The sequence below is a fragment of the Talpa occidentalis genome, unplaced genomic scaffold (assembly GCF_014898055.3).
Source record: "Talpa occidentalis isolate TD23 unplaced genomic scaffold, MPIMG_talOcc4v2.1 talOcc4.2, whole genome shotgun sequence".
NCBI classification, from domain to species: domain Eukaryota; kingdom Metazoa; phylum Chordata; class Mammalia; order Eulipotyphla; family Talpidae; genus Talpa; species Talpa occidentalis.
In genome coordinates, this window is record NW_023602073.1 from 89,227,134 (window position 1) to 89,248,874 (window position 21,741).

The following is a 21,741-nucleotide window of genomic DNA, read 5'->3' on the forward strand; positions in this document are numbered from 1 at the left end:
AGCCAGAGCGGGGAGCAGAGCAGGCAGAAGGACCGAAGTACACTGCAGAGGGCAGCAGCGGGCGGCAGGAGAGGTCTGCGCGCCCTGTGGGACCCTCCTCCGGTGGCCTGGGAGCAGCTGGGGATCGAACCGGCGCCTCAGAGGCCGCGGGCAGCTTCGCAACCCAGCGCTCAACCGCTGCGCCACCTGGGAGGCCCTATCATGGATTTACTGGGTGTGTGAGATGTAAAAGGCACTAAGCTACTTGGTGACCAATGTTATCACTTGCCTTCTTTCTCTCCTTTAGCATTTGACTATCTTGTCTATTGGAAGGAATACCGCACTAAATGGAAGCCCCTTAGCATGCTCAATCAGTTCTTCCCACTCCAGGATCTGAACATCCAGGGGAACATGGGATAATCCAGGAGATGATGGAGAAACACAGGATCTGTTGGGAGTGGCTATTGTTATGGCAATTTCCCAGAGAAAGCAGATGGCACTCAGAGAGGTGGAGAGAGATTTATTTTTCATACCCGGCAGGTCCAGTGGGATAGCTCCCAAAAAGTCTGAGCCCCGAAATGCAGGAATGGTAAGGTTTTTTACAGTTTGAATGAGGAAACTTCTCACCCCATCTATCACAGACTTTATTGTTTGGGAAGGGGTTCAAGATAGCCTTGGCAGCTACTGTGGGTGAGCAGCACACCGCAGGAACTTTCCGCTCCAGTAAGCAGCAGAATCCAAGCAGCAGACTTAGCAACTTCTACTTCACAATCACCATAGTCCCTTGTGCTCTTCCCTCCCTGTTTTGATCCCCCTCTCCCTCCTCCTCCCTTGCAGAATGTCTCTGATATATAGTTACCTGTTAATTTTGTTTTCTAATTTATTATTTTTTCCTGATCCCTTATTTGGTTCCCCTATATTTCTCCTATAATTGAAACCATCTGATATTTTTTTTTTCCTTCTGACTTATTTCACTGAGTATAATCCCTTCCAACTCAATCTAATTTGCTGCAAATGGCATGAGTTTATCCTTTTTGATTGCTGAATAGTTTTCCAGTGTGTAGAACTTTTTCACTTTACAGAACTGAAATTCATACACACATACAAACAATTCCTGTTTGTTTCTCTCCACACCTGGAAACCACCAAATTACTTACTGTATCTATGAATTTGACTCTTTCATATACCTCATTGAAGTGAAATAATACTGTATTCCTTTTGTGACTGGCATATTTCACTAAGTATAATGTCCTCACGGCTCATTCATGTAGTATGTCTTATTCATTGAGGCTGCTATAAAAAAATACCACAAACTGGGTAATTTACAAACCACAAAAATTTATTTCTCACTCTTAATGTAGGCTGGAAGTACAAAAGAGGGTTGACAGCATTGTTGGGTTTTAGTGAAGGTTCTCTTATGTGTTGCACATTGCCAGCTTCCCACACTGTCCTTTTATAGTGGAAGGGAGTTTCACTTCTAGAGCTCTTAGAGTTTTTCTTAGAGTTCTCTGTCAAATAACAAAGATTTTGGGCATACTGTTAACAAGATAGAGCAGATTATTGTAGGTGGTCCCAGGCTCTGTTCAAGGTCTAGGAAATGTCATTTGTGAAATGAAAACTAGTAAAACTAAAAACAAAGTGATTATTTTATGTAGTGCTGGTGAAATCAGAGTTGTGTTTCTCCATGCTTAGTCGTGCCCAAAGTCATAGAATAAAGGCTTTCTATCTGGCTAAAGCATCCGTCATTTGACTTGAAGATTTTGAGTACATCTCAGAGCACAACACTTTTTTTTTAATTAATTTTTTTCCTTTTATCTATGTTAATTTTGGGGTAGTATTTGATTTCTCTCCATTGGTGTAGTTCCCATAGTTCTTCCACCAGCATGGCACCAGTGATCCATCACTATTGCCCCTTGAAAGTGCAACACTTTTTATTCATTTTGTTTTAAGATTTATTTATTTATGCATACAAGAGCTGGGGTACAGGCCAGAGGCTGGAGGGTGAGAGGATTTACCAGAAACAGTGGGGAACAGAACAGGCAGATTGACTGAAATACACTGCTGAGGGGAACAGCGTGGGAGTCAGGAGAGGTCTGCTGGAAAGCGCAACACTTTTTTTTTTTTTTTTTTTTTAAGATTTATTTATTTATTTATACAAGCACTGGGTACAGTCAGAAGCATGGGAGGATGAAAGAATTCACCAGAGACAGAGCAGGGAGCAGAACAGGCAGACTGACGAAGTACACTGCTGAGGGGAGCAGTGGGTAGCAGGAGAGGTCTGTGCACCATGTGGGACCCTCACCTGTGGCCCGGGATCTAACTGGCACTGTAGAGGCTGTGGGCAGCTTCACAACCCAGCGCTCAACCACTGTGCCACTAGGGAGGCCCGGCAACACTTTTTAATAGCAGAACAAACACTGATATATTATGGGGCAGAATGCACATCTCCATGAATTTTTAAGACTAAATAAGACTTCAAAGAAATTTCAAATTTGTAGGAGCTGCCTCAAGATATATCTATCAACCCTCTAAGCTCAGGTTTTGGGCCACTAGTAAAATACTTAAGGCATTATGTCAACACCATTTTTAGCTCTGACACCTCCCCAAGCCTTCCTGCCCCCCGCCACCAGTTTACCCTGCTATACCATTCACATTTCCATCTGCCTCCTGGTCCTTCAGTGGTCACATTTGAGAAATAGCATGATTAACTGTTTCTCCTTCATGAAAATTAAGTGTGTCTCTATCGGAATCAAGTAGAATACAGTGTTGGACAGAAATTTTAGCCTCCATTGAAAGCTGACTGTCTGCAGTTATTATGGGTTAATGTAACACTATCTAGAGCCAATAAAGGATAAAAAAGAAAGCTAAAATCCAAAATTTTCTTAATTACGCACAGATTAATGGCTCCATCATCTATCTAGTAACTTAGGGCAAAGCTCTGAAAGTCCACACCATTTTCCTTACTTTGTGTACTCACTTGGCTACTAAATCCTGTAATTTTTATCTCCTACTAATTCTGATCTATTTCTCTCTCAAAACTCAATTCAAATGTGCCTTGTTATTGAACTTTCTCTAATTAACTAGGACTCTGGTTATTTCTCTCCCACCCCCAAGCCCAGGAAAACTGTACCTCATTACTGCTGTTAAGACATTTATCGTATAGATTTTTTTTTTTTTGCATGTCTTTACCCTTAATCAGTCTCTTGAGCAACTTGTGCTAGCCCTCTGCAGGCTGTGTCATATTTCTCTCAGTGTATGGCTCCTATCAGAATCTAGGAACATGGCACATACTTAAACATTGGTAACATCTGTGAATAGCTACACAGATGTTTTCAGCTGAAGTGGTAGTTACCCTATTTTGTTGGGACTTGCCTTGTCAAGGTTTTCTGAGGATTTGCATCCCTGTTTTATTAATAAAAGAAAAAATCTAAATGTGTTGAAACTAAGCTTACTAAACATTCTTCTAAACTTTTACAATGAAATCTGGGAAATTATCTCTATTAGAAGCTCACCTATCCCACAGATAGAATTTTCTTAGGAAACTTTTGATCCTTTTGTTCTCAATTTGGAAATCTGGATTCCAAGGCCTTCTGTCTAAAAGATCACTTACCTAATCAAGGACAGCCTTCTTCAGATGCTTTACTGTAAATAACATCACATGGCTTCTTCACAGATACTAGGAGAGAAAAAAATGGGTGATGGGGAAGGAGTGATATAAATTCTTTTTTATTGCGTATTGCTTATCAGCTATTAGCCCAGAAGCATAACAATTAGATATTTTTTGCAGTTTTATCTCTTCTTTATAGTACTAGTTTTTATCCTTCTGTCTATAAATGTTTAATCTCCCAAATTCACCTTACTGAGATGTTTGCTTTAATATTCTACAGTGATGAATCCTTAGGACGTGACTTTCATAAAAACTATGACTTGTGCTGTGAATATTGAAAATCTCCATCCAGACAGTTTGAGGTCAATTGAATTGCATGTTTACCATTATATCTTAACTAATATTCATCTGGAGGTTTTCTTTTTATTAAAATTCCACTCTTTTTCTGATCCTTATGCAGTTTAAGTTAATGAAAAGCAAACAAAACAGTAAGATGACCAGGCTACATTAATATCAGTGTGAAGAAAATAAAACCCCTTGATAGGAGTATCAAAAGTAAAAAAATCGGTTTTCTTTTGCTCTTCTTTATATGAGTCCTCCTCTGGAGTCCTTAGATGTAACTTCTTTTATGAGGTTCTGCCGTGTAGTTTTCTAAGTTATCACCACTCTATGTTTCATATATTAATAGCTGTATTCCTTGATTTTAAAATTTAGGAAGTTTTTGCTTTTTTTTAAAGATGAAGAGAAATTTGCATTCTTACAACTTCTTTTTTCTCCCCGGTTTGATTTAACAACACATATATGCACAATATAGCTAGTCACGTTGCTTTTTTCTCTAATATACAATATATAAAGATATTTCCTTTGTATTATAACTATATAAATACTGTTCTCTACTGAACTGTTTAGTTGTGTGAGCAACCATAGAAGAGGGTGTATAATCCTATTTGACTAAATGCCCGTACCTTAGAAAATGACATGTGTCAATATTCCAAGGGATTTTATTAATTTTAGATTTTGTCTGGCAAAGACATAAGAGATACATCTTTTCTTATATTTCTTTTTTATTTGCTTGAATTGCTTCTTGAAGCATTGTGTTAATGTGATATGTCAATGTATAATTTGGTTGGATATAAAATTCTAGATTTAACTCAGGTTTCCTCAGGAAGCATTACTCTATTTTCTCTATTCAAGAGACTTAATATTTGCTAGATTAGATTCTTAAAATCTTACCTTTTCCTCAATGGAAAGTTTGAGAATTTTCTTCAAGTTTCTAGAGTTTAATCAGTATGTGTTTTTTTAAAATCAAAAACTTTTTCTTCTCAGGAATTGGAGGGACTTTTTAATCTAAAAGTACCCTTTTTTCCCCCCCCAGTTTGAATCAATCCTATTTTGTCTTGGATTTCTTTTTCCTCTCTTTGATTGTTTCTCTGTTCCACCTGTGGGGTTTTAATTTTTTTTTCTTTATCAAGTTCTACCCCCATGTTATAATTAGCAGTACTCTTGTATAGTAATTTCTATATCTTGATCTTGAATCTCTGAGAGTCTAAGAGGCATTCTTAATTTTTGCTTTCTATATCACCAGCTTGGTTTTTAGTATCATTCAGTTCTGTTAATTTATTAAAATTTTAATTTGGCAGTCACATTTAATTTCCAGGAACTCTTTAATTGTTGTTTGTTTCTTACTACTGTTTTAAAAATGGTGTTTTTTTTTTCCCTTGTTTGGTGGGTGTAGTATCTTCTTTAATCTCTCCAAGGATATTAAAGGCATTTTTAAAAGATTCTTATGTTCTATGAAATATCTCTATTGTTTTCAGGGGTTGGGGTTGGTTCTGGTTGTTGATTTTTGTCTTTCTTTGGAGCCTATCTTGGCTTTCCTCCAGACTTCTGCAGTCAGGCCTGTTTCCCTTTCAGTGTGGGGGTTGTTTGGGGGCGGGGTGGCTTCTAAAGGGGGATGCAGCAACAGAAAAGCTGCCTGACACCCTTCTGATGCTAATGAAAGGAGAATCTTACTCAGGCACCAGACTTCAGAGTATGTCACCCTGGGACACAGCTTTTTTCCATTTTTCCCTCTCTGTCTCATATAAGGTCCAAAGTGACCACAGTAGTCTCTGCTGACCTCTCTGAAGCCTCATTAGTAGTTTGCATCAATTAGTCGACATTCCTTTGAGTACACTTCTTGGAATTGCTGTCTGCACTTGAAAAAGTACCCACAGACTTGACAGACTTGGCAGTGACAATTGTACTTACTGCTTGCCCCTTAGCTGCCCTTTCAGATCATTGTATTAATTGCTTCAGACTTTCACTTTCTCTGGGGGTTCCTTGAAGAGAATTTTTCTTTTGTTTGGGGCTGTGGTGTCCTCCCCTTCGTTTTTTCTACCAGTCCAGTAGTATTTGGTTTATATATTCTAGGTATTTCTTAAGAGTTTATTTCTACTTGCCTTCCCCAAATTTACCACAAAAGAAATTTCACCCCTCTAACTTCATTTGGTGCTTGGGTTGCTGTATTGGCTTGCTCTGCCATCTTGAGCCAGTATGGTCAGAAATGTTAACTATGAATTAGGAATTTAAAATCCTCAGCTTTGGGGCTGCTCATATTTTTCGTATTTGGCATAAAAACTGCTGAGTGAACCTGTTTCAGACATGATATCTTACATATCCTACCAGAATCTAAACTTTAAACTTCATTTTCTTTCTGTATCAGGATTTTATAAAATTGAATGTAGCATTCACCTTCCTTAACCACAAAATCAATAAATTCTGCTCAGGGCTTACCCTCAGGCTTGAAAGAGATTTAAGAAGGAGCCTCTGTCCATGTTAAGTAGCAGCAGTGGTCACTCTTGTAGTCCTAAAAAGAAGTTTAAAATGCTTTTTTTTCTTCTTTGGGGTAAACAAAATTTGCTTTGGCTCATTTAGAACTGATTGCTGTCACCATTTCCTTGTAGGCCACGTGTTGCTTTTGTTTCCTACAACCTCCTGTTTTGGTTATGCCCTTGGCGTGTAGAAATAATACAGTCTGTCACTTAATTGTCATTGACTTAGCGTGGGAAGCAGTACAGCTTTTCAGAGTGGCTGTTGTGGCTTTTCCTCACTGTTCTCTTAGGGAACACTGAAAGGGCAAAGAACTTTAAGGTCTTTGTTTCAAATACTGGTCTAGTCCATAATAATCTAACCATGGTATACAAGTAATGTCCTTCAGTAAGCTCTGGAAGAATGAGACTATTGTGAAGTCTACCTGTTATAGATTTTATCATGAGCTCATAAATGTCTCTAACTTTGGTTTTTATTTATACACACGCAGAAGTATAGGTGATGGAAGAAGCTCTTTCCCCCCTCTTTTTAACAACTGTTTGACTTGCTTTATTCTTAAAATTGCATAATTTAGATAAATATTCCACTAGAAACTGTTTAGTTATGCTGATAGCTATAGAGTCCAGAAATTTTTCTTCTCATGAGCAGTTGACACTGAAAACAAAGTGAATTTTTCATCCTTTGTCTTAAATGCAATGAAAGTAAACCAGCTTCTAAAACTGGACAGTTTAATCTTAAATATGCTTTGAATGTTTATACCCTTCTCCAAAGATGATGTTAACTGATAATATGTTCTGTGTTACAGAAGGTTGTTTGTCCTGAGTACTGCAACTTAGAGATTTGTATTTATGATTTCAGAGCGTGTCTTTGACTATAAGGAATTCGGAAAGTCTATTTAGAAATTCTATAGGAGTTTTAAAAACACAGTGCATTAACCTTTGCAGTAGAAACCCTAATGTGTTTTTAAAAATATCAACCTATAAGAAAGCAAATTTTATTTTTATTGAAGAATACCTAAGATCATAATATAAAAATTTATATCTTAATAAGAAATGATTTTAAAATGTCTAATATTTTACTCATAAGTTAATTCACATCTTACTATTTAATTTATTGACATTGAAAGGTGGTATTAACTATTAAGAAATTTTCAACATTAAGAAATGTTGGCCTGAACATGACAAAGAAAATAATTTAGGCTCTTGCTCTTTGGGATTCATCAGTCCAGTCAAGAGCTTTTGGATGTCAGAAAGTAAAAACTGTAGGTAATTCTTTAAAACCAGTAAGTAAAAGAGTAGAAATAGAATTTACTTAATTATATTACTGGCAAGAGATGAGATTATGTAAAACATGGCTTATCAGTCATTAATTAGAAAACAGAACTCACTCATCCACTTGACAGATATTACTGGTAATCTAGTACATGTCAAGGTATTGTCCTAACATTGACTTTTAAAATTGATTTCCTCTCAAATTATGCTTTCAAAGTCAATTACAAAATTTCATATTTGTCATTTTGGAGGGAATTAATTACCTTAAGTGATAATTTCTAAATCGTTGCAAAGATCCCATTCAGGTAAGAAGCTCTATAGCCATAGTGAAGTTGCACTGAATTAAGAGATCATAAAGTAACAATAATCTTTACAGTATGTGAAATTTCTAATACATTTGTTGGTGACTAAAATTTATCAGAATAGTTTTAGTTCAGTGTGTATAAAAGGATTGTTTGTAATATTATATATTGTTGTCTCTGCACATGTATATTTGATGTCTTGCTTATATATGTGACACTTGCTTCTGAGAGTTGACCTTATTTCCAGTTTTGTGATTTGGGGCATTGTTATTTTAAGATTAAGGTTTTTAATGTAAATTCTGAATCTGGAATTATACACATTGAATATCATTGTAACTTGCCATTTGATCTCTTTTTTTGCCCAATTCTTTTCAGATCTGTGCTTTAGTCTTTCGAAAAGAGTTCACACTACCATGTAGAGTTTGAATGAGATGTTGTTTCTCATTTTTTATTTCCTACACTATTAGTTTTTCATTCCTAAATTTCACACTGTCAAAGATTATTAACCAAGTGAAAACAGATAAAGATCTCTCAAAGTTTCAAGAATAGGGACAGCATTTTGATGACTAAGCTATTAGTTCTCTTTTTTTTTTTTCCCCTCCTACTGGTCTCTTTTTCTGTTCAGTTAAACCTTAAAACACAGAGAGTTAAACTTTTCAAGCCGGTGTGTCTAGTAGTGGAATACCCATTCTGGACTTTACATCTGGACCCAGCTCCATTACTTCAAGGGACTTTGTTAGTGTCTGATACAGAAAGGAAGAAACAATCTGAGGAAAGTTAAATGAGTTGATCAAGGTCATAGAACTCACATATGTCAGTCATATCTACAGTGACTGCGTGTTTTTACCAGTGAGTTTCCCAGAAATGAACCAGATGGTAGTTGGTGCAGGTGGAAATATAAGATTTCTTTTCCCCCAACCTTGACTAAGTCAGAACTGGATTACATAGGAACTTGTTCTACCCCCCCCCCCACTTTTGTTGCCATATTAAGACTTTTAACTAAGAGCAATGAAAACTCTTAAAAAAAATTAAGGCAAAGGTGATATGATCAAAGTTACATTTTTAAAAAGATTCATATGTCCTTACTTGAGAGTGACTGGGTGGTAATAGGGTAGACTTCTGACTGATAGCGCCCCTTAGGTAGGGCTAAGAATTCCATCTTGTAGAGTGGAAGGAAAATCATGAATTGTGATTTAGACTCTTGTTTAAAAGTCTACAAACAGTCAGTTGCTATAAGCAACTAGAATACATCTCAGCAGAGAGATCAAGAGCTAGAGACAAGAATTTAATGAAGGCCATGGCTGTGAATGAGATCCTGAGGAAAGAATCTAGATTGAGTAGTAGCAGAATTTGGTAAAGAGAGAATCAAATATACCGGTTTTCATATAGTAGCTATCTAAAAGGATGTAATAAATCTGTCTGTAATTTAGCTCTTCCTATTTAGCTTTTATTCTACATTGAATATAAGCAAGTAATTGTCAGGTAGAGACAGTGTGTATAGAACAGGGTTATATCCTGAACCAAATCAATGAAATGTTACTCAACTATTTAGAAATATCATTATTACAAAGAGTATTTGTAACAAAATGATCAGTTCATGGAATTGAACTGATATTTTATATAAACATAGACCTGTATTACTTGTGACAGTTTTTTAAATAAAAAATTGTAAAACTTTCCATAAATTTCTATAAAACCTATAACATCCTAGAGTTGCTAAGAAACCCTTCAACCGCCCAGTTGGTGTCTTCTTCACTTTACTGTCTCATAGTTTCTCAAACTTAACATGTTGAAACTGAGCTCCATCTTTACTCTTATACCTGTTTTTTGTAGCCTTTTCCATCAAGTCACAAAGCTCAGACTGCTTTAATTCTTATTTCTCTCAAATGCCCTGTACCAGTTCCACAATCGAATTTGATCAATTCTACTTCCAAAATATATCCCTAATTTATCCACTTCTCTCTGTATCCACTGCCATTCCTCAGCTTTGTGCTGCGACCATCTCCTACTCGAACTACCTCTGTACTCTCTTAACTTTTCTCCTTGCTTACCTTCCTTCTCCCCCTCTCTGTAAGCCATTCTTTGCATAGTTGAATTAGGTATTTTCTTAAAGGAAATTAGATTGTTCTGCTCCTTTGTTGAAAATCCTTACATGATTTCCTTTTATACTTATAAAATTCAAGCTCTTTTCTTGTCTACAACATATGGCATATGCCGACCTTGTCAAACCTCCAGCTTTCCTCCAGCGTGTTGTTCCTTACCCCTGCATACCCTGTCCCAGTGCTTTACTTGATAGTTCTGTTCACCCTTCAACTTTCAGGTAACTGCCATTTTTCAAGGAGGTCTTTGCTGAACCTACCTCTTCAGATATATTCAGCTGTCCCTGGCATGGTAAAGGAAGGCCTTTTTGGAGGTGACTGTTGGAGCTGATCTTATGTGACAGGAAGCTACATGAAGATTTATAGAAGTATCAGCTGCAAACATGAGGCTAAGATGACTGAATTAAAATCCAGGAGACTTCAAATCCAAAAAGGACTCAACTCGCAGAATCTCTACACAAAATCACATAATTCAGAATTTTAATCAAATGAGGCATGCTTTGCAGGAAGCAAATCTCCATTCTCTAAGTCACTGACTTCCATTTAGATTCCTAGACAGGTTTCAAAAGTACTTGTGATGCCATTAACTCATATCAGGAGTGAATTTGTAAGGTTAGTGACTGGCACACAGAGTGCCCCATGCCTACTTTCCTCTTAGGCAGGAAACATCATTCAATGGAAAATGTATCAGTTTCCATGTCAATGAGACATGGGCCCAAACTCAGCATTCTCAGCATGTACTGACAGTGAAACTCATGCAATGTGTTTCTTTGCTCAGTCTTTCTCCAACTTGGTTGAAGGCTGTCGTGGAGATTAAATTAAATTGTAAGGCCCCAAGCAATAGATCAAATGTTTAAAATTGACTCTGATCATTGTCTACTTATGATATTTAACATTAAAATAACATTTTAAAAGAAACTTCCACCAAAGTTTAAGAGTGTTTTACATCAACTTAGAAGCTATGCAATATTATATATGCAAGCTTTGACAAAGAAACAGTTGATGAACATATTTCCTGGAATGTCCTAATGACTTCTCTTGTGACAGTAGCAAGAGAAAAAGGATTCTGTATCCAAGGCAAAGATAATGTAATAGAGACTGTCGTTTCCTCTAGTTTTTATTTGATCTTTTTATTCTCTCTGAAGACACAGTCTCAAAGAATGTGGAAAACTTCAAAAGCAGAATAGAAGCACTCCCATTGACACATGGAGACCTTTATGGCTTTCTGTTTACCTAGTGATTTTTTAAAAGCTCTTGATAACAAAATATCAAGAGTGAAATTGGGAGGCAGCCTTCCATATTTAAGTACTAAAGTGGAATCTTAGGTCAGAGTGATTACACACAAATAAATGTTAGTTTGGCACATAAGGGAAAGAGTGCTTTCCAGTTTCATTTCTGTTTTCATTTTACTTTTTGCTTCAGATTAAAAACTTACTACATTCATCATCATATTCAAAGGAATTTTTATTTTTTTATATTTTTTTTAAGTTTTTTTTTTTTTAAGATTTATTTATTTATTTATATATTTATTTATTTATTTATTTATACAAGCACTGGGTACAGTCGGACGTGCGGGAGGGTGAGAGAATTCACCAGAGCCAGAGTGGGAAACAGAGCAGGCAGAAGGACCGAAGTACACTGTTGAGGGGAGCAGCGGGCGCCAGGAGAGGTCTGTGCACCATACTGGACCCTCCTCCATAGCTGGGGAGCAGCCGAGGATTGAACCTGTGCTGCAGAGGCTGCGGGCAGCTTCGCAACCCAGCGCTCAACCGCTGCGCCACCGGAGAGGCCCTCAAAGGAATTTTTAGACCCAAGCAGAGCAAATCCTGGCCTGACCAGTGCAATGGCTCATTTTTTATTTCCGTAAGCATTTCAAAATATCAAATTTTTAGATAATTGTTTTTTGATTCTTTTTCCTTTTTTTTTCTAGGATTATGACAGTTTTTTTGAATCAAAAGAAAGCAATACAGTCTTTTCATTCTTAGGCCTGAAATCACGGTTGGCATCAAAGGTAAGGAAATCTTTTCTTGTTTTAAATTTATCTTTCTTGAATTGTTCTTAGGGGTTGGGTTGAAGATATTAGAGAAAAGCATATATAGGCTCCTAAATTCTTAGCTTTGTTTTTTTCAAATGCACAATTAGAGACTGCCCAATATAAAAACATTAAAAAACTCACTCTTTTTTTTTTTTTTTTCAAATTTTCAGTTGAGGCTGTATATTAGAATTTATTTTTATTTGTAATTTAGCCTATTTATAATTTATTCCCCATTTGTCAAAGATTTAAGGTAGCAAAAAGCAATTGGTGTTTTTTTTTTTAAAAATTAATTTAAACAATTTTTTTTACATCATTGTTCATTTTTTTAATAAAGATTTATTTATTTATACAAGAACTGGGGTACAGTCAGAGGCACGGGAGGGTGAGAGAATTCACCAGAGACAGAGCGGGAAGCAGAACATGCAGACACACCAAAGACACTGCTGAGGGGAGCAGCAGGCGAGGTAGGAGAGGTCTGCCATGCCATGTGGGTCTCTCCCCGGCTGGCTGGGAATCCAACCTGCACTGCAGAGGCTGCACACAGCCCTGCAGCGCGGCGCTCAACCTGCTGTGCCACTGGGGAGGCCCTGGTGTTTTCTTTTTAAGTGTAAATTTACACTATATTTTTTGAGATAGCTTCAGACCCATATTTCTAAGATCTTTTGTATGTTTATTTCATTTACATTGGAGGAGAGGTGGTCCACAGTAACAGATGGTCAACCTAGAACAGAAAGCAAATCAGAATGTTTTTAAAGCCACTTCATTATGTTACATGTCTTTTAGAGATCACAAAAGACTCAGACATTTCTAAATATAGACCTGGAAGTGGTCTTGCATTATATTAATGCAAGTTTGTGAAGCACATGGATTTACCTTCAAAATAAGAAATAGAATTTTTTTTGGCGGGGGGTAAGATAATATTTTATTTCCCCCTTTAAAAAATACTTTTTAAAATTATTGTAGTCTAGGCTCATGTAGAAAAATTATCCCACCACCCAGAGATAACTACATTAATATTTTTGGTATATTTCTTTGTACTCTTTATATAGTACATAGTAATTGATGTTTTGACTGTATTTCAGATTGAGACTGATTTCTAAAGTGTCTATTTTTAACACTGAATTGAAATGAAAGTACATTACTGGGAACTTTGATGTCTATAAGTAATAGGTCTTTTGCGGCCGCCCAGGATTTGTACCATTTCTGGAACACCTGTGGGAGGAAGGCAGAGACTAGCAATAATATAAATTATATACTAGCACCTGCAGTTCATAGCTGATATGAAGTCTTGCTTTGTTTTTAAATCAGCAAGTCCACAGATGGTTGTGGGTGGTTTCCATGCACAGGTTTTAAACAGAGGCAAACCCACATATATAATATTTAAAGCTATTTTTATAAAGATAGAACACTGGAATACTTGTTAGGGAAATTACAGTACTTTTATGTTGTGTTTCATCCAAAGATACTAAACACTTTGGATTTCTCTTCACAGAACTGGAAAAAACTGGGGTTGGAGTAACATCAGGGATGTATAAATACAGTGCACATCATTGTTCTATGCAAAAACCTTAAAAAATACTTTGTACTTGCCATCTTTGTTCTCATTTTCCCCAAAGATATAGATGTCTTAAGAGACTTTGCAGGCTGGCTTTTTTTCACTCTTTAAAAAAATGATTTCTTTCAGAAATCTCTAGGATGTCTATGAATTGTAAAATGTGTATTCTCACATGACTTACTGGCCAAAGTATTAAAGTTGGTCTTGATGCCATTCATGTTTACTTGATTTCAGTCGCCCATTCTGAAAGCAGTAAGGCTCTGGGCATCCCTCCCTTTCAGCCCACCATTTTCAGGTGGCTGCGTTAGTCCCTCCGGGTAGTAACGCATGGAACCGGAGTGGAAAGTCCATGGAGCAGTATTTCCATCTCACCGGCTGTTCGGGGTTTTATGGGTTAATAACAGCTCATAGTTCATCTTCTAGATAAGAAGTAACACTATCTTTAAGAGCAGTTCAGTGTTTGCCTCCTTTCTAGTCATTTATTCTTTTCCTTTGGTAGCAATTTATTACACAATCTGTGGCCTAAGTATGCAACAAAGCATTCATGAGTGCAATATACTAAAAGGTGAAAGTTCCCCTTTCTTCTCTACATTTACACGTGTAAAAAAAAAAACATAGAAAGCCTGCTAGGGATCTTATATAAAGACACCATTAGCATCTATAATTGCTACACAGTAGGGCGAGGGAAGAAAGACAACCAAAAGAGAATGTTCATGGCCCCAACAGGCCTGGGTGTAGCATAGATTCCGACTGGCAGGACTGTCTCAAAGGTGGCCAAGACAGATGAAGGGAGGAGGTCAAAGTTGGTAGCCTGCAGGCCACATTGGCCCCAGATGTATTTGTTCTGTACAGAATCATTAAAAGAATTCCAGTAGTGGCGCAGCAGACCCCTCCTGTCACCCCCGCTGCTCCCCTCAGCAGTGCTCTTGGTCCTTCTGCGTGTTCTGCTCCCCACTCTGTCTCTGGTGAGTCCTCTCACCCTCCTGAGCCTCTGGCCTGTATCCCCGCTATTGTATAAATAAAAAATAAATCTTAAAAAAAAAAACAAAAATGAGAATTCCAGTGGTTTGCTGATATCAAAAATACCAATCTCCCACTTACCTCGAGAAGTTGAAAGTTACAGAAACCCTGGGAGTTTTCTGTAACAGTGTCCCATGGCTGCCAGAGGCTATAGTGGTACCTACCATGTCCCACGTGGTACCTACCTAATCCTGAGAAAAGGAGACTGTTGTACTTATGATTTTCAGCTAGAAAACCATGAACTTTGCTATTTTAATAGATTCAAGTCAAGACCTGAATAGAAGTTTCTCCTTTCAGATCTCTGCCATTGAAGAGTGATATTTAAATATATAAAATGTAAATTCCTGGGTACTGGCCCCCCTGTGCCAGGCGTCTGTGTAGTGGATGCATCCTGGAACCTTCCTAAAGGGAGGGGTCAGTGAAGGCTCTTGGGAGACTGGGGGCAGCTATCAGGATAGGTATGCTATGCCGGTACTGTTCTTCACCTCAGGTCACCCTCTACAGGGCCCTTTGCACGAGCTAATCCCCCACACCCCACTCCCCTGGGTGTGAGTGGAACAGTACCTCTGGGAGGAGTCTCAGCAGTTTTTGAAAATGAATTTCTTCCCACTTTCATATATTTGGCAGGTTGGGTAGGTGTGATTTAAATCTGGGCTCTGATTCTAAAACCCGAGATTTGCTTTTATCAGACACGTGGGGGTGATTTATTGTGATTTCCAATATCTGTGTTCCTGACATTTAAATTATTATGGGCAGGGTGAATTTTCTTAACAACACAATACAATAACTGACTTTTTTTAAAAAAAAATATATAGGCAGAACCTTAAAGACGAAAAGCAGAAGATGATGGAGATTGACTTTGGAGCGCCCCTTGGTACTCAGCACACACCTGCTTACCTAATGCATCACTGTGACAAAAGCCACATGCATCATCAGTAACTTTGCTTGCCATGAAAAAAGTGTTTTTGGAAGGTGTGGGTATAACGGAATTGCATGATTGCTTTAAATCAAATCAGGACTGTGGTGGGTCTTTTCTTTTTTTCAGATTTGCTTGTCATTGCCTCACTCACCTGGAGGCACTATAATCTATTATGGGTTTTCTTCCTTAATTACTAAAACAAGTGGGTGGCACCATCAGAGCGAAAATGTTGTATCTGCCCGTGGTTGTAGTTGATGCCAGTTTTTTTCGTACCTGTTTCTCTATAAGCTGCCTGGGTTGCAACCTTGAAATTAGTCTGTTAAGCTATTAGAATCTTGTGATCAGAAAAGGTAAAAAGTAATGCTGATTGACAAAGGGCTGAAAATTTTTGCTGCAGAATCACAAGCATCACTGTTCCAGTGCTTTGCAATAATACCTGCAGAAACAATTAGATGTTCTAATCTTCTTTTGATAATAGAAATTTTTACCCCCATAAATCTTCCAAGCGCCTACAAATGTATCGAAGATCACTTGTAATATTGTATGATCGGACCAAGTTACAAGGATGAAAGTAATTGCTATTTTGGAAAATATATGCTTCTTTATCTTTTGCGAGGGAAAGGTTTCACCTAAATACATGAGATTGCTTAAAAGATATATTTTAAGAGGTGCACTAAATCAGATAGTAACTTTATAGGAAAATTGTCTGACTCATATCTGAAGGCATTTTCAACTCTAAGCAATTTATTTATATTTAAGTGCACATATATTTTTAAATGCAGCTCCCCTAACAGCTGCTTATTCTATTTTGTGAAGGGATTATATTTTTTGAGAAGGGAAGATCTTATTCAGATATATTGATATTTTGTGAACCCTTGATGAGGCATGCTAAAAGACATTAATATTGTTGCACAATTTTAATTTTTTTCCTGTGTTACTTTTCATTGGTCCTCTGACTTTACTAGCATGTGTTTCTGGCCAATGCACAGTCTCAGAGTTCTCAGAATAATGTAGATACATGTTCTCATTCCATATATAAGCACCAATAAATTTTCAGATCAGCATATATAAGAAAAGGGCTGTCGGAATAACTCCAAATTGTACTTGCCATGTAAAATCTCTGTCCCTTTTGGCATGGATGCTAAGAAACTCAGAACACATCCACTTTATTAGGATGGGGGCACTTTTCTGCGTCCTTGACCTGCCTATTTTAGTTGTCCAATGTGGGAATTTCTTGAAGAGGATCAGTGCTCAGAGGGCTGCCTAAAATTTTCTGCTATTCTCAGCATCATGTTGCTGGAACACGTTTTGAGCAGGAAGTCTGGAAGAAGTTGAAAGAACAGAGGAATTAAGGCCTGTCACATGTGTCTCCCACCGCCTCTCTCTTCCCCACTCCCCTTCTCCTCTTCACCTCCTTTAGCCCCCAACTTGTTGAACATGGGCTATTCTAAAGAACTTGTTGAATGCTAAAGTGAAATCCCAGCCTGAGATTTGCAGCCCAGGACTACAACCAGAAGAAAAGCATGACACAGATTTCTTGTTTCTTGGAACAGATAACATGAGCAACAGTTTCCTCTCCAAGGAAAGCTTTTTGTGATATCATGGATCTTACTGTTTACTTGATATTAAAATAAGGTCCATATCAAATTCCATATGATAAATCCCAGGGACTATCCAGGAAAAAATTTTTTTGAACTGGATATTTTGTTGAAGACTTTCAATTATTTTTTTTAAGATACAGCAATTTTAAACTTTTGTGTTACAATTATCTGATTTACATTTAGTCTATTCTCGCCAGTGAGTACCAAGAACCAGCTTGGTCATGTTGAGACTTTGTAAGTTTAATTCTGGGTTTATAGGATAAACATGATTCTGGCTAGACAATAAAAGTTACTCAGACTGGTTTGTCTTAAAACTTTTAAATTAACCTTAGTAGACCCAGTATGATTCTCCTAAACAGAGTAGATAGATAATAGTGTTGAATTAGTGCATGTCATCTACCCCCACCCACCAGTTTTGTTTTTAATTAGCAAAGAAATGAGACCAGTCCCAGCTGCTACTGTACTTGTTAACAGTCAACTAGAAACATGTCATGTGGCACTGATCACAGTGCCCAGGCTCTGTAGAGTACTGCGGTATTATCTCTTGAAACCACACAATATCCAGAAAATATTGTGTCTTTACTTGGACTGTTTTGCCAGCTGAATTTCAAACATATAATGATTTTTCCTCTTCCCTTCCTTAACTAGCTGCCTTTAAATTTTGATAATTGCTGTCTTTAAAACCTAGGAAAGAAATGGATGAGAATTGCAGACATAGATGTGATATCAAGGGTATCTGAAGGCAGAATTTGCATTTCCTGTAGTAGGCTTATTGGGGCACAGAAAACATGCTGCTGAAAGTCAAATCATGCCATTTTAAAATTAAGTAAAATACAGAGGGCCATCCTTGTAGGTATATGCAGACCAGAAGAAAATGTAGTTGGGGAAATACTTCTTTTCCCAAATTGTAGTGTTCCTTTAAAATCAGAGAAGAAAAAAGGAAGATTTTTTTTCCCCCTCATACTCTAATATATTTTAGACTGGTTTCTGTTTTATAGATTTAAGTCAACACCCCCCCACATATGTTTTTGTATTATATGAATTTATTCATGAATTAAACTTATTTTTGTCTTCTGTTTTTCAAAGGTACCAAAGCCTCTTTCTATTTGTTTATTTTGTTTCCTTGTTTGTTTGATTTTGCTATGTAGGGTTTTGTTTTTTTCTGGAAATTTAACAGCTCTTCTTAAGTGTCGGCGTCCACTTTAATCCACACAATTACTGTTTTTACATTTCAGTGTGTATGTATTTGTCTCTAAAGGCATTGGTGAAATTTCAAATTTTATATTCAGCATTAAAGGGGAATAAATTCCAGAAAACATATTCTGAAAATGGACTGTTCCCTGCCATTTCTTATAATTTTTCTAATTTTAGTTCTGTGTTTGGTTGAAACTTTCCTGATGAAATGCTGCATTTCTGTTCCCACCTGTGAACTCCATACATGAAAGCTGCAAATTAGTTGTAAAGATACAGAAAGATCATTTGACCATTGAAATGCACATGTGGATCTAAGTTTGTGTGTTTTGGGAGGGGACCACAGAATCATCTCAGACAGTGACCAGGCCCTAGCCTGGCTTTAAATCTCCCCTCCCATGCTTGGTTCAGATGGATTACTGTGTGATCCCAAAGTACACTGAAGCCACAAGGGGTGCACTTGTTCCTATAATTGGCTGCAGAAAACAAGAACACTGTAGCCCCAGATCCTATTAACACGCCCCCGTTGATACAACTTCTCTGAAAGCAGAGGAAACCATTTCTGAAGGCAGAGTTGGAGATTGATTTCATCACAGAACTATTTCAAATCTTAAACACCAAGACAGAGGGCATGTGAGGAGATAAAAGAGAACAGGCTGTAAGTTTTCAGAAACATGCTAAATTGTGAAACCTAACCAAAATTACCACCCACTTGTAACCCAGATTTTTGGAATTTTCTAGTTCTTCTAAAAATGCAGGTCAGGTTAGTTTGGTCATCCTTTCAGTCACTAAGTGTTGAGCCCCTAGAATGTTACGAGTGCTGACTAAATAGAGCAAGTCTTCTCCCTCAAGGATGAGAGACACAGAGAAGCAAAGGCAGCACTCACTGCCGAGGGTGAATGAGAGCAGAGGTAAGTTCATAGCGCTCCAGGTGATGTTCATTGAATTCTCAAACATCGTGCACGATCTTTTTCTTTGCTTCTTACAACGATTCCAGTTTTGAAATTATTTTATACATGCAATAGAATATATATGCATACCATGTAATACACACACTCACACATATAAAAATAGAAAGCGTAATAAGCCCTTGCATCCCTGCCACCAGCTTGTGGCCTCCCTCTAAGGCTTGGTGTGCTCCCCCCTGTTTGATAAAGGGAGCCTGTCTCCTGAACTCTGTCCATCATAGCCTTTCTGTCCTTTATCATTTTATCTGTATGTATGTATCCTTAAATAATAAATGGAATTAAACTGTATTCTTGTCACTTTGATTTTATGTTCATTGCAATTGAGTTACCATTTTGAAACAAGTATTCTAGTTTATTTTCACTGCTAAGTATTATTTCATTGTTTGAATATATCACAATTTTCCCCTATTGCTGGATATTGAAACTACTTTCTTTGACATAAAAAAGGAAATGTCTCTATGAACATTATTTTTTAATGGCATTTTCCTTTTCATTTTATGCATTGAATTTACGTAAGTTTTTAATGTGAGGAAAATACGAGATTGGTAATTGTAGTGAAAACAGCTTGAAAAAGTTGTATTAGCCACATGATTATTTTAGTGTTTCACCCTCCTTATTCTGCTAGCAAGACTTAATTTGAATTGAAGACAAGGTGGTAGACTGGGCTCTAGCCATCCTAGTCCAATTGATGAATTTCTAGAAAACTAAGTCATTACATGTAGTACTATGAGCATTCATTTATGTGGCTTCTGGTGGACTTAAATAGGAATGGATGTATACCAGATATCAAATTGCTATGTCATGTAATGAAGCACATTAACAACTTTAATAGATAAGGCCCGATTTCTAAAATAATGATGACAACTTACATCGCCATCAGTATACTAAAATTTCTAGTGTTCTAGATCTTGCCAGCATTTGGGATCATCAGACTCAAATTTTTAACAAGCTAATGAGTGTAAAAGGATATTTCATTGTAATTTTACTTTACATGTATTTGATTGCTAATAAGTTGAACATGTTTTACCATGGGAATTCGTATTTCTTCTTAGAAATAATTCATGTTTTTTACTTTTGTATTTTAAACTAATTTTTAAAAGTTCTTTATCCTTTCACCAGTTAATGCTTATTTAACTATTAAGGTCAAAAGAAACCATCTTTAGAGTAGAAAAATCTGAAGTATTTGTAGAAATATTAAAAGCTTGTGAAACTTTATCCTATTTGGAGAAAATAAAGTTAAATGCATATGTTTTAATTGTGTCTAATTTTTGCAACTTGTTAGCATATCAGTTAAGATAAAAAGTACTGTCGAAATCTCTTTATGCTCTAGAAGCTTCCTTCTTTGAAGTTATTTTAAAGCTCATGATTCCAGTTACATGGTAGGAAATTAATGTCGAGATTTGATTTTCTGCTACTAAATTTCACCAATAGGAAATCTCAACGTAGACTATATGTTTATATATGCACATTTCCCCAATATGCCAACATATAAATAGACATAACTATAGGCTAAAATGATGTTATACTTCAAAGAATGTTTTAAAAAATATTTCTTTTAGTCATAGGCACTAGTATTAAATTTATACTCGAGATTAATCCTCTGACTGAATGAACATCATGTGGGCAACACCCAGAGTGTGTAGTGGCAGCAGCACGTTTCACATAGTTTTAAGTACAAGAAGAATATAGAATACAGATCTTCTGAGACTCCTGCTAACAGGCTAAGGACCCTGCACTCATATATTAAGTGCAACATTGGTATAATGAATGGCATAAATGTTAGACCTTTTTATAAAACAATACTCCACGCTTACTATATGCATCATTTTTGGTTCTAAAGAAAATTCACTATAACCAAACTTTCCATGGAAAAAGTTCTAATATAAATATCTTTCATCATTAATGTTAGAGAAATGAAATCTCTCTGTACAGAACAGTACTGTCCAGTGTGGTACCCACAAGCCACAGAGAAATTGAGCATTTGAAATGTGCCATGTTGAATTTGTGATGTACTGTGAGTATAAAATATATTCCAGGTTTTGAAGAGCTGGTTATAAAGAAAGAATGTAAATTATTAATATTTTATGTTGGTTGCATTTTTAAATTTTGGGTAAAAGTGAATATTAAGACTAATATCCTTTTAAAAATATAACCACTTAGAAAACTTCAAATTGTGCATATGGGTGGCATTACAGTTCTCTTGGACAAAACCGTTCTGTACCAGCCTCTTTACCCTAGTTTACAATAGAGAAGTAAATACCTTTAAAACATTTTTTCAGTTTTGGCAGAATAGCTCCTTCCTTCATTTGTAAAATGACAGGAAATGTGAACAGCTTCTGGAAGATAATTTTCTATTACCACTGCCAAGATATAAGTGCTTTTC

At 36.7% G+C, this 21,741-nt stretch overlaps 1 protein-coding gene across 2 annotated transcripts in view; it reads left to right on the top strand.

The window, feature by feature from the left end:
* SH3BGRL2 (SH3 domain binding glutamate rich protein like 2) overlaps window positions 1-21,464 on the top strand; it is a 68,808-nt gene extending 47,344 nt beyond the window's left edge. The window contains exons 3-4 of one of the 2 annotated variants that reach the window (XM_054698979.1): window positions 12,000-12,080; window positions 15,495-21,463. In XM_054698979.1, the coding sequence (XP_054554954.1) occupies window positions 12,000-12,080; window positions 15,495-15,506 (93 nt within the window). In that variant the 3' untranslated portion in view covers window positions 15,507-21,463. Of the gene's footprint in view, window positions 1-11,999; window positions 12,081-15,494 lie in introns of both variants that reach the window. The other variant, XM_054698978.1, reaches the window with a different exon arrangement.
* Window positions 21,465-21,741: the final 277 nt, after the last annotated feature.